Genomic DNA, 13,538 nt, shown 5'->3' on the forward strand with positions numbered 1-13,538 from the left:
AGCTGTCTCTTTAGTGGACTTGTTGCATCTTCTAAGTGTCCTGCCAATGAAACGCAACCTTTGGCTCGCCTTCCCTACAATATTATCTATGTGGTCTTTCCAACTGAAGTTGTTCGTAATTTTAACACCCAGGTACTTAGTTGAATTGACAGCCTTGAGAATTGTACTATTTATCGAGTAATTGAATTCCAACAGATTTCATTTGGAACTCATGTGGATCACCTCACACTTTTTGTTATTTAGCGTCAACTGCCACCTGCCACACCATACAGCGATCTTTTCTAAATCGCTTTGCAACTGATACTGGTCTTTGGATGACCTTACTAGATGATAAATTACAGCATCATCTGCGAACAACCTAAGAGAACTGCTCAGATTGTCACCCAGGTCATTTATATAGATCAGGAACAGCAGATGTCACAGGACACTTCCCTGGGGAACACCTGATATCACGTCAGTTTTACTCGATGATTTGCTGTCTATTATCACGAACTGCGACTTTCCTGACAGGAAATCATGAATCCAGTCGTACAACTGATACCCCGTAGACTCGCAGCTTGATTAGAAGTCGGTTGTGAGGAACAGTGTCAAAAGCTTTCCGGAAATCTAGAAATATAGAATCAACTTGAGATCATAGCGGCCATTACTTCATCCGAATAAAGAGCTAGCTGCGTTGCACAAGAGCGATGTTTTCTGAAACCATGCTGATTACGTATCAATAGATTGTTTCCTTTGAAGTGATTCATAATGTTTAAATACAGTATATGCTCCAAAATCCTACTGCAAACCAACGTCAATGATATAGGTCTGTAGTTAGATGGATTACTCCTACTACCCTTCTTAAACACTGGTGCGACCTGCACAATTTTCCAATCTGCAGGTACAGATCTATCAGTGAGCGAGCGGTTGTATATGAGTGCTAAGTAGGGACCCCACGGAATCAAACCAGGGACCTCATGCTGTGGACGAATTGACAGATACACTGACAAATAACACATATTTTAATGATACACGTAAACTGGGTGATAATTTAAGGGAACTGGGGATGTCAGCAGACATCTGGAAATCAACACACAAAACTAAGGTACTCACAGCAACGAGAATTCGATTCCCAGGAACTGCAGTCTAAAAATAAAAATACTGTATTATTGCTGGTAATAATATTATTGAGACAAAGTGTGTAGTACAGCCAATAGACACACATAAAGGTAAAATGGACACACTACCTAATTTTAGAACTAATTGTTTCTTTCTTAGGGAGGGGAGAGAAATAGATTGTGTAACCTATCTCTTAATTTCACTACACTGAAAAAATGTAATTAAAAATGCTTAGCAAACCTCACTAAGATCTGTTGTGATCTGGCTTGTGTCATTTGCCCAGCGCCTTAAGAATAAATAAAACACTAATATTGAAGTTTTCATGAATGTAAGTTCAAATTATCTTACAGTGGTTTTACTCATCTTGTGTTCATTGTCTATTCTACTCATTCTTGTTGTAGCTGCAGATTTATGATGTCCTGCTTGCATAATAAATTCCACATATACAAAGAAATAAAGTGATGCAGATTGTTTCCTCTTAACTTTCCACATTTTATGAACAAATGTCTCTGCTAATAATATTGAAACAACATATGGTGCATAATATCACACACTACACAAACATACTAAGTAATATAATATGACTCCCGCCAAAACTTTGATGACTAAAGACAATAATCACAACATTAAGAAATATGGCTCATTACTATTGTAAATTCTTTTGGTTTTCTGTGAATGTTACAGTAATCAATAATTACCACAATACTAACAGCAAATGTAATTTTTGCAATAAAAATTTCAAAAAAATTGATTATAAAAAAATGGTCAAGTGTGAGTAGGACTCTCACAGTGAGGTTCTAAAAAGTTCATCCCTCCTGGGAATCGAGAAGCGAACTGACATTTACTTATTACCAACATCGATACTGGCAAGTTAACAGTCCCAGGAATTGCAAGACTGTATCAAAATCTCTAAGTTGTTCCACAGACTAGGCTGGACAGACAAAAAGAATTGAACAGGGAACTTCAGTTTACATATGTACAGAGAGGTTTTTTTTTTTTTTTTTTTTTTTTTTTTTTTTTTTTTTTTTTTTTAACGTGCTAAAACATGATGTTCATCTCTTATGCTTTTGACGGATGATGAATGCTAATGGCAAAAATGTATTTTTTCTCATGATATAGTTACAGATTAACAATGGTATGTTTTTTTTCCCCTTTACTTGCACTGTGAAACCATGCTTCTTGTCAAATTTCATGATTCAGGAAGTAACCTATAGTTTCTGATGGGTGAATTTTTGAGTATCAAAATATGTGACATAAATGGCCAGATCTTTTGATTGCTTTTACGTAGAAGCTTAAAATTTTTGCACTACCAAGAGACCTTAGACCTCAGTATATAACATAAATATGATATGACTGGCTGTTCCTGAGGAAACACAGACAGACAGATGGACAACAAAGTGATCCTATGAGGGTTCTGTTTTTGCAGATTGAGGCAAGAACCCTAAAAATGATAAAATTTGCAAATTATTCTTGGAGCACTAGTGCACAGGTGCATGTGAGTTTTAGATTGATCATACATGTGAATACTTGGCCAATAGCAATAGTTCTAGTCCTGGCCAAAACAGTAGAATACATCATAATAGGCACAGCTCTCTCAAATCCCATGATGAGAGGGAGCCACCTGCAGGAAGGCAGGAGTCATATGGGGAACAACAAATTCACTTGGCCTTATAAATAGGATAGTGCACAAAAGAACATGCTTTAGTCTTTACTTGTATGTGCTACTGTCCATCAGAATAGCGTCTGTTTTTTTCTGAATAACTCTTTCACTCTTTTCCATTAGTTCTGTCTATTTAATAACAAATCTGACTGTAGATGCAAACATGTAGCGAAACTAACAAAACGACTTAACGTGACGCACACAGAGCCGCAGAAGTCGCTGTGTGGCAACGGCGTGGTGGAGCCGGGCGAGCAGTGCGACTGCGGCTGGGGCGAGGACTGCCGCGACCCGTGCTGCTACCCACAGACGAGCATACCGCGTGAGGATGCGCCACCCTGCAGGCTCACCCCACGCAGTGCCTGCAGCCCCTCGCAGGTCAGTAGCTCGACACATTCTGCTGCACCGCGGGGGATCACTGTATTGAAGCGGGAGCTGGACTGTCGCGCACAGAAGTCACTCCTTACTACTTTAGGACTGGAAAATAACTTTTAGAAAATAACAGTCAAATCAAAACTTTTTATTTCACTGAACACTTATTCTCAATTACAAATGATTAACACACATAAGATATTCTTCTTCTCATTTGCTAAGCAGTCTTTCTATTTTTTTATCTTCAAAAACTCTCACAGTATCCCAAGAGCTCCAAAGACACAGTAATCTTACTGAAACTTCCTGGCAGATTAAAACTGTGTGCCCGACCGAGACTTGAACTTGGGACCTTTGCCTTTCGCGGGCAACTGCTCTACCATCTGAGCTACCGAAGCACGACTCACGCCCGGTACTCACATCTTTACTTCTGCTAGTATCTCATCTCCTACCTTCCAAACTTCACAGAAACCTTGCAGGACTAGCACTCCTAAAAGAAAGGAATCTTACTATTATAAACTTTCATCAGGCTTAAATGACTCAGTTTGAGAATTGTAATCCGATGCCAAGTAATTGGCATTTGTTAGCTAGTGGGCTGCACTAATACTGTGACAAATACACCATGTGACGTGTGTGTATGTGTGTGTGTGTGTGAGTGAGTGTGTGTGTGTGAGTGAGTGAGTGAGTGAGAGAGAGAGAGAGAGAGGAGGGAGAGAGGAGAGGGGGGGTTGGTTTTAAGCCGGAGGTCTGTTCTCAGCCTTCCAAAAATGATTTTTGCCAGCAAAAAATGTGTTCTCTTGATAAGGAATGTTCCCATTAGCCTGTTTCAACTTTTCAAAAGGTAACATTGACAGATTCCCAAAGTTTAACATAAAACTTGATTGCATCACATCACTGTAAATTCAGCTCTTCCATTTGCATAACACATAAAAAAAATGCAACTTCACTGATGGCACTCTCAAAAATCACATAATGGCTGTATGGAGCTCAAACGCGGACCGTGCATCTGGAAGGGGTAACAGTCTAGTCTATACAGGTAGAACACCTGTTGCCGTATCACTCCTAGTGTAGCCAGTCTCATTATTTGCTCTCTCTCTCTCTCTCTCTCTCTCTCTCTCTCTCTCTCTCTCTCTCTCTCTCTCTCTCTCTCACACACACACACACACACACACACACACACACACACACACACACAGTCTTTTCTATGTTCATAAAAATATTAGCTGTCTTAGAGCTTTCTGAAGCACACTTATAGAAAACATGCAGATTCCATTGACAAGTCTGGGTAAGAGAGAACGGGTTTATTACCTTCACTTGTAGAACAAAGCTTAACAGGTATTAAGTCAGAAATGACCACTGTTCAGTGATGATATACTCAAAGTTTTATTATTTTCGCTTGTACGGCAGGCCGATAATTTCAGGTGTAAGGATGTGACATTTTTAATGTTCCCAAAATAAAATTCACTGATTCCCCTTATAAATCTTTCTCTGGTAAGTACTGTCCAATTGATGTTTATTGTCTTTAAGATCCCTGGATAAATTCCTCTCTGGGCAGTATACAATACATATATTATCAGTGAAATACTGACATCGTCTGCCATCAATCAACGCTAAACAGACACTAAACATTTTCATTACATCAATTACAAAACTTTTGATTTTGATTTTAATTTTTTTTTTAAACAAAGTGCAACAAGGGTCTGGACAATGTGGGTCACACCTTTTTGCCACTGCTAGCCGTCAGTTGAAACCTGATGGCGACCTGCACCGCAGAGTGCCGCATCCGAGGGAAGATGTGATTTCACCCTGGCACAGTCTCGTAAACTCCACACAAAACAGGATATGAACAAAACTGTGCAAATATGTGGAAATAAATCAAACACAAAGGCACTGGAATAAAATTTTGTTAATACACTGATGGGAAAAAAAATCATCGCGACATCGAGAAGACATTGTGCGACATAAACGTTTCTACATCTGAGAGATTATGTCTGTTCAAATTTTGTATCAGTCACATGAGAGTGGCACTAGTAGCAGCTTTATAAGGATGTAAATCAGGCTTGCTGTAAATACACGATGTAACAGTCACGTGCATTAACCCTTTAACTGCTCTGGACGTGTTACTGCACGTGCCTTTGTACCTGTCCCTGTGTGCTCTGAACGTGTTTACACATGCCACCAGTCCTCCTACCTGGTACTCTGAACATGTCTATGCGCAGACTTGTTCAGAGTATCAGGTAGACTGAGCGAGGTGGTGCAGTGGTTAGACACTGGACTTGCATTCGGGAGGACGACAGTTCAATCCTGCGTCCGGCCATCCTGATTTAGATTTTCCGTGATTTCCCTAAATCGCTCCAGGCAAATGCCGGTATGGTTCCTTTCAAAGGGCATGGCCAACTTCTTTCCCCATCCTTCCCTAATCTGATGAGACCGACGACCACCCAACCCAACCCAACCCCAGTATCATATCAGGTAGAAGGACTGGTGGTGTGCAAAAACATGTTCAGAGCACACAGGGACATGTACAAAGGCGCATGCATTAACACGTCCAGAGCAGTTAAAGGGTTAATCACCTTACACACTGGACACGATGAGTTGATGTCAGTTGAGAATGCCTTGAAGGCAACAAAGAAGCCATTATTAACACCTCAGTAAGTTTGAACAAGGTCGTGTAACAGGGCTACAAGGAGTTGGATGTTCCTTCTGTGATACTGCAGAAAGACTTGGCAGGAATGTAACCATTGTACGTGATTGCTGGCAGCAGTGGTCACAAGAATGTATGATCACGAGACGACCTGGCCCCGTATGGCCACATGACACTACCGAGAGAGGAGACCATCATTTTCAGCATACGGCTCTGCTGCATCATACAGCATATGCAGCAGCAATCTGAGCTGCAGTTGGGACCGTAGTGACACAACGAACTCTTACAAATTGGTCACTTCGAGGACTTCTGAGCCAGATGCCCTTTAATGTGCATTCTGCTGACCACAAACCACTCCCATTTGTGCCTTCAGTGGTGTCAAGCGAGAGCTCATTGGAGGGTTGGTGGAGGTCTGTTGTATTTTCTGATGAAACTCAGTTCTGCTTCAGCGCCAGTGATGGCACGTCTTGGTTAGGAGGAGGCCAATTGAGCGCCTGCAACCAACCTGTCTGCATGCTAAATACTGGACCTACAAATGTAGTTTTGGTCGGGGGTGTGATTTTGTATGACAGAAGGAGCATGCTTGTGGTTATCTCGCACACCCTTACTGCAAATTTGTGCATCAGTCTGGTGATTAAATCTGTCACACTGCTATTCGTGAAGAACATTCCAGACAATGTTTTCTGAGCCATTGTGTGGCAGAAGTGGCATTGCAGTTGGAAACGATAATGCTAGTACAACTCGCATAGTTTGTAATATTACAATCGTGGATGGTAACACTGACATCATTCCAGACGACATTAGCTCACGTGCTGTTGTTGTAACCCAACATGCTCTACAGTGTGCTCACATGTTGCCTCGGCCTGCTCAATCACCAGATGTGTCTCCAATTGAGCATGTATAAGACGTCATTGGATGACAAACCCAGCACTGTCAACAAATAGCGTTAACCGTCACTGTATTGACTGACCGAGTGCAGCAGGCAATGAACTCCATCGGACAAGCTAACATCCGGCATCTGTACAACACAATGCGTGCATGGTTGCATGCTTGCATTCAGCTTGCACTGATTATTAATGTATCAGCATTTCACATTTGCAATGGCTTATGTCGTGATTACATTAACCTGTGTTCTTGCAATGTTAATTACTTAAATATGTTACCTAGACAAATGTATTACCTAAATTTCATTACTCTACATTAATTATTTTTTGATGATGCAATTATTTTGTGTTTGTGTATTTACCCGATGCTGCTCAGGAGAGAATGGCGTCAGTGTTGCCGACCGCGTTTGTAACATTTAAACCTATGCGAATTGTACTGGCAATGTTGGTTCCCACTGCAACACGACTTCTGCCACGCAAAGCATTCTGCCAGTCAGAGGTTAAATAGGGAATTTTTCTGGACCAAAAAATTTTACCTACTTCAGGAAAATATGTAACTCTGACCTTAATGAAAATTAAGAGCAGATTTTTAGTGTATTTAGAATCACTGGAGAGATTTATATTGTACTTGAATTGCATATTTTTTACAAGATTTTTTAGGACACATAGATTTTAAAGCAATTTATTATTACCACAAGGAGTGGAGTGTTGTAGTTGTCCTCAAAATCGCATTTTCAGCTTCGGAACATATATGTCAGATTCCAACGAATTTATATCACATTATAGCATAGTTAAGTGTTTCTGCCCAGAGACTATTTAACATCATAATGTGGTCAGCAAAAAGCACTACAGCTAGTTTATTGTATCAACAATTATTAATTATCAGTGCCCACCTCACTCGACATTTTCAGGGTCCGTGCTGCACGACCGACTGCCAGATCAAGTTCGGAGACAAGTGCCGAGACGACAACGGCTGCCGGGACGCGAGCTTCTGCAGTGGTCGCAATGCCATGTGCCCACCATCCCTCAACAAACCCAACAAGACTGTCTGCAATGAGGAATTTGTGTGCTTCATGGGTGTAAGTATCACCTACTGTCATAATAATTATTAATACGACTTTAAATTATAATACAGCTTTCATGCTTCTATGGCTGTATACATTTTTAGGCTATGCATATATATGTGACTAATGAACCTGGCAATGCTTTGCAATTGCTAAATATATAAGGCAATTGCATATAATTCATGTACTCCTCCCCCTCCCCCCTCTGTCAATCACCTCCTCTCTCTCTCTCTCTCTCTCTCTCTCTCTCTCTCTCTCTCTGTTCATCTTTTTCTTCCTACGTCCCCAACCCCACCCCTCCTCTCTGTACATTTCTTCCCCCCTCCCCCAACCCTCAGTTACCTTGTGCCTTGTTTATTATTATAGACTATGAAACCTTGATTTGGCACTGAAATCACTTAAAATAAATGGGTAAATAGGATCTGATAATTGGTATATGGTGTATGAGAGACCTCTCTTGCTGCTGTATCTTTAAGGATTGTAGGTTCAATGACAGTATTTTGCATACTTTTAAACTGCAAATTATAGGATTAAAAAGTTTCAGATTTCATAGTAGTAATTCTAATTGTAATCCATGAAAACAACTTCCCTGTTTTGTGTTAAAACCAAGTATGAGGAAGAACACAAAAATGTATAGTTGTATGTACAAGTTTTGTTTAAAATTATACATAAGGAGAAAAAATATATGTGGGAGGAACAATTTCCGTAACAGTTTAAATGCCCTGCTACCATATTTAATACTGACTGCAAAAAAAGAAAACAGTCACATTTTCACAGTACCACACAGTAAAGCATTTTCTATCTTCCAGACAGTTTTAACAGAAACACTTCACATCATTCTGGAAAAAAATGTGGCCTATATCTCTATGAATGGAGTGTTGCATAAAAATTTTAAGTAAGTTGGTCAACAACTTTTCAAGATTTTTAGTAATAACCTTTCCCTATAATACAGGGTGAGTCACTAACTGTTCCAACAAGAATAACTCCGAAAGTATGATAGGAACTGAAAAGTTTGTGGGCCAAAAGTTGCATGGGACAATAGGAGCCAAAATATGACGTTGGTTTTTTGTTGCTAGTTGGGGCCACCTCAAAGATATGAAGGTCAACTTTTTTTTTATATGGGATGCTGTAGTTTGGTACTTATTTTCTGACAGCGTCTATCAAGACGAATCCAATGATGTGTAACAGTAAGGTCTTTGAAGATCAACAAAGGTCATAAAGGTGGCACGAACATCTTATTTACAGAAGGTGTTCAAAGAGATGATCATTGGTATCAGTGCAGTGCTGCAATCTTCTTATCATGGATTGAGTGGTATTCTTTATCACATCTGCACTTATCAAAGTACATGCTCTGAGAATTCTCTCTCGCAAATCTTCAGGTGTAGTTGGAACGTCTTTATAAACAATGTCTTTTATGAATACCGCAAGAAAAAAATGCAGTCCTGATTTGATCCTCATGGTCTCTTCATGAGATATACGTAAGAGGGAACAATATACTGCTTGACTCCTCAGTGAAGGTATGTTATCGAAACTTCAACAAAAGGCAGCCAATCTGATCAAAGAACTATTCAGCCTATCACAGTGATCTCCTCTAGTGTTTTTTTGGGTAAAGATGTGTATTTATCCATTTTGATTGCTAATAGTTTTCCTATACTGTATTAGGTATAATAATGTGTTTCCATATTTTTGTCCACCACCAGTAGTGGAGGTGCTGGACAGCAGACAGACACTTCTAATAGTGGACTGTTAAGATTTCTAGTTGTTGGACAAAATCCTTCATCATATAGGGAGAGGAGGAAAACACACACCCACACACACACACACACACACACACACACACACACACATACACATGCCTACTATGTAGTTTAGATAAAACTTCCTGCTTATGTGCGCTGTGTGTGGAAGCAGTGCATCTACAAATGTGTGTATGTGCTTCTCCCCCTCTGAGGAGTGATTCTGTTCAGAAGTTAAAACCTAACAGTGTGTTATTAAAGATGCCTGTCGACTGCTGAACACATTCTCTATGCTGTGAGTAGAAATCCATCATAATATTCATAATGAATTTTTTTTAGTTTAGTGGATGAAATGAGATGGTGATATGTGCAGTCTACATGTCATTAAATTACTTTAAATGATCGTAAACAACATTTAACACATATGAAAGTGAGAAACATAAGTCAGGTAAACATAATAAATAAATGAGTATTGAGTATTGGCATAGATGCAGGTATCGTGTATTACAGTTGAAAAGTGTGTCACCAACTAACATGCAGAACAAGTATCAGGTATTTTTAACTGTTTTTCTGAATACGAAAGGTACATCTGTGACAGTATGTCGTCACAGGAACTCTTCTCAACACCATCATCAGAGAGTGGGACAGGCCGGAGCAGTGACACCTCACGCACCTCGTGGACAGCGTGATGAACAAGGTCTGAGCATCTTACAATACACAGTGTGGAGAATTACAGCATTTAGTGTTGCCCAGTGGCAGATTCTGATTTCACAGATGCACACTTTCGGACAAAGTGCATTTATTTCTGTGTTTTTTGTACATTTTGTTGTTGTTGTTTTTTGTTTTATAGAGCTTATTCTTTTATTCCTCCTCCACTTGAATTTTAGTTCACAGATATGAAGGTGAAGCAAAATGTTTTTTGAGTGAAGTAATTGGATAAATTTGAAGCATAAAGAAGACAATTTTCTCCCTAACCACCACCATTCTGCCGCACAGGAATGCACGGGCTCCATATGCCTCGCCTATGGACTGGAGTCATGCCAGTGCACACCCGGGCCCAACGACAAGAAGACGAAGGCTTGCGAGTTGTGCTGCAAGCAGCCGGGTGAGAACCAGCCCTGCCTGTAAGTAGTTCCACCTCTCATCACAAATTACCAAGGGAATTACCTGTAGCACAGTAAGGAGCTAACAGTTGAATATTATACAACAGCCTTACAAATTCTACATTACAAGTAGAATCAACCTGAAGATGTGTGGTGTTTATAAATTGGTCTCCATAAATGTAGGGATGTGTTCCTGACACCAAAACATAATAATAATCTGTATGAATTGTTGTTGTTGTTCTGGACTTTAGTCCAGAGACCAGTTTGATGCAGCTCTCCATGCTACTCTATCCTGTGCAAGCTTCTTCATCTCCCAGTACCTACTGCGACCTACATCCTTTTGAATCTGCGTAGTGTAGTCATCTCTTGGTGCCCCTCTACGATTTTTACCCTCCACGCTGCCCTCCAATTTTAAATTGGTGATCCCTTGATGCCTCAGAACATGTCCTACCAACCGATCCCTTCTTCTGGTCAAGTTGTGCCACAAACTTCTCTTCTCCTCAATCCTATTCAATACCTCCTCATTATTTATGTGATCTACCCATTTAATCTTCAGCATTCTTCTGTAGCACCACATTTCAAAAGCTTTTATTCTCTTCTTGTCTAAACTATTTATCGTCCATGGCTACACTCCATACAAATGTTTTCAGAAAAGGACTTCCTGACACTTAAATCTATACCCCCCTCCCCCATGAACCATCATCCTTGCTGTTGGTGGGGAGGCTTGCGTGCCTCAGCAATACATATGGCCGTACCATAGGAGCAACCACAACAGAGGGGTATCTGTAGAGAGGCCAGACAAAAGTGTAGTTCCTGAAGAGGGGCAGCAGCCCTTTCAGTAGTTGCAGGGGCAACAGTCTGGATGATTGACTGATCTGGTCTTTTAATATTAACCAAAATGGCCTTGCTGTGCTGGTACTGTGAATGGTGAAAGCAAGGGGAAGCTACAGCCATAATTTTTCCTGAGGGCATGCAGCTTCACTGTATGGTTAAATGATGATGGCGTCCTCTTGGCTAAAATATTCCAGAGGTAAAATAGTCCCTGATTTGGATTTCCATGTGGGGACTACTCAGAAGAAACAAAACTGGTTTTCTATGGATCAGAGCATGGAATGTCGGATCCCTTAACCGGGCAGGTAGGTTAGAAAATTTGAAGAGGGAAATGGATAGGTTAAAGTTAGATATAGTGGGAATTAGTGCAGTTCGGTGGCAGGAGGAACAATGCTTTTGGTCATGTGAATACAGGGTTACAATTACAAAATGAAATAGGGGTAATGCAGGAGTAGGTTTAATAATGAATAAAAAAATAGGAGTGCGGGTAAGCGACTACAAAGAGCATATTGAACGCATTATTGTGGCCAAGATAGACATGAAGCCCACGCCTACTACAGTAGTATAAGTTTATATACCAACTAGCTCTGCAGATGATGAAGAAATTGATGAAATGTATGATGAGATAAAAGAAATTATTCAGGTAGTGAAGGGAGACGAAAATTTAATAGTGATGGGTGACTGGAATTCAAGAGTAGGAAAAGGGAGAGAAGGAAACGTAGTAGGTGGATGTGGATTGGGGGTAAGAAATGAAAGAGGAAGCCGTCTGGTAGAATTTTGCACAGAGCATAAACTAATCATAGCTAACACTTGGTTTAAGAATCATGAAAGAAGGTTGTATACATGAAAGAACCCTGGAGATACTAAAAGGAATCAGATAGATTATGTAATGGTAAGACATAGATTTAGGAACCAGGTTTTAAATTGTAAGACATTTCCAGGGGCAGATGTGGACTCTGACCACAATCTATTGGTTATGAACTGTAGATTAAAACTGAAGAAACTGCAAAAAGGTGGGAATATAAGGAGATGGGCCCTGGATAAACTGGAAGAACCAGAGGTTGTAGAGAGTTTCAGGGAGAACATAAGGGAACAATTGACAGGAATGGGGGAAAGAAATACAGTAGAAGAAGAATGGATAGCTCTGAGGGATGAACTAGTGAAGGCAGCAGACGATCAAGTAGGTAAAAAAGACAAGGGCAGGCAAAAATCCTTGGGTAACAGAAGAAATATTGAATTTAATTGATGAAAGGAGAAAATATAAAAACACAGTAAGTGAAGCAGGCAAAAAGGAATACAAACGTCTCAAAAATGAGATTGACAGGAAGTGCAAAATGGCCAAGCAGGGATGGCTAGTGGACAAATGTAAGGATGTAGAGGCTTATCTCATTAGGGGTAAGATAGATACTGCATACAGGAAAAGTAAAAGAGACTTTTGGAGAAAAGAGAACCACTTGAGTGAATATCAAGAGCTTAGATGGAAACCCAGTTATAAGCAATGAATGGAAAGTAGGAAGGTGGAAGGAGTATATAGAGGGTCTATACAAGGGCGATGTACTTGAGGACAATATTATGGAAATGGAAGAGGATGTAGATGAAGATGAAATGGGAGATACGATACTGCGTGAAGAGTTTGACAGAGCACTGAAAGACCTGAGTCAAAACAATGCCCCGGAAGTAGACAACATTCTATTGGAACCACTTACGGCCTTGGTAGAGCCAGTTGTAACAAAACTCTACCATCTGGTGAGCAACATGTATGAGACAGCCGAAATACCCTCAGGCTCCAAGAAGAATATAATAATTCCAATCCCAAAGAAAGCAGGTCTCGACAGGTGTGAAAATTACTGAACCATCAGTTTAATAAGTCATAGCTGCAAAACTCTAGCGCTAATTCTTTGCAGACAAATGGAAAAATTGGCAGAAGTCGACCTCAGGGAAGATCAGTTTGGATTCCGTAGAAATGTTGGAACACGTGAGGCAATACCGACCTTATGACTTATCTTAGAAGAAAGATTAAGGAAAGGCAAACCTACGTTTCTAGCATTTGTAGACTTAAAGAAAGCTTTTGACAATGTTGACTGGAATACTCTCTTTCAAATTCTAAAGGTGGCAGGAGTAAAATACAGGGAGCAAAAGGCTATTTACAATT

The 13,538-nt window shown here is 40.2% G+C and overlaps 1 protein-coding gene across 1 annotated transcript in view; it reads left to right on the forward strand.

The window, feature by feature from the left end:
- LOC126293640 (uncharacterized) overlaps positions 1–13,538 on the forward strand; it is a 759,104-nt gene that overhangs the window by 697,688 nt on the left and 47,878 nt on the right. Inside the window, exons 11-13 of the mRNA XM_049986916.1 lie at positions 2,964–3,133; positions 7,564–7,731; positions 10,449–10,576. Coding sequence (XP_049842873.1) covers positions 2,964–3,133; positions 7,564–7,731; positions 10,449–10,576 — 466 coding nt within the window. The remainder of the gene's footprint in view (positions 1–2,963; positions 3,134–7,563; positions 7,732–10,448; positions 10,577–13,538) is intronic.

This window comes from Schistocerca gregaria, chromosome 10, assembly GCF_023897955.1.
Source record: "Schistocerca gregaria isolate iqSchGreg1 chromosome 10, iqSchGreg1.2, whole genome shotgun sequence".
Taxonomy (NCBI): Eukaryota; Metazoa; Arthropoda; class Insecta; order Orthoptera; family Acrididae; genus Schistocerca; species Schistocerca gregaria.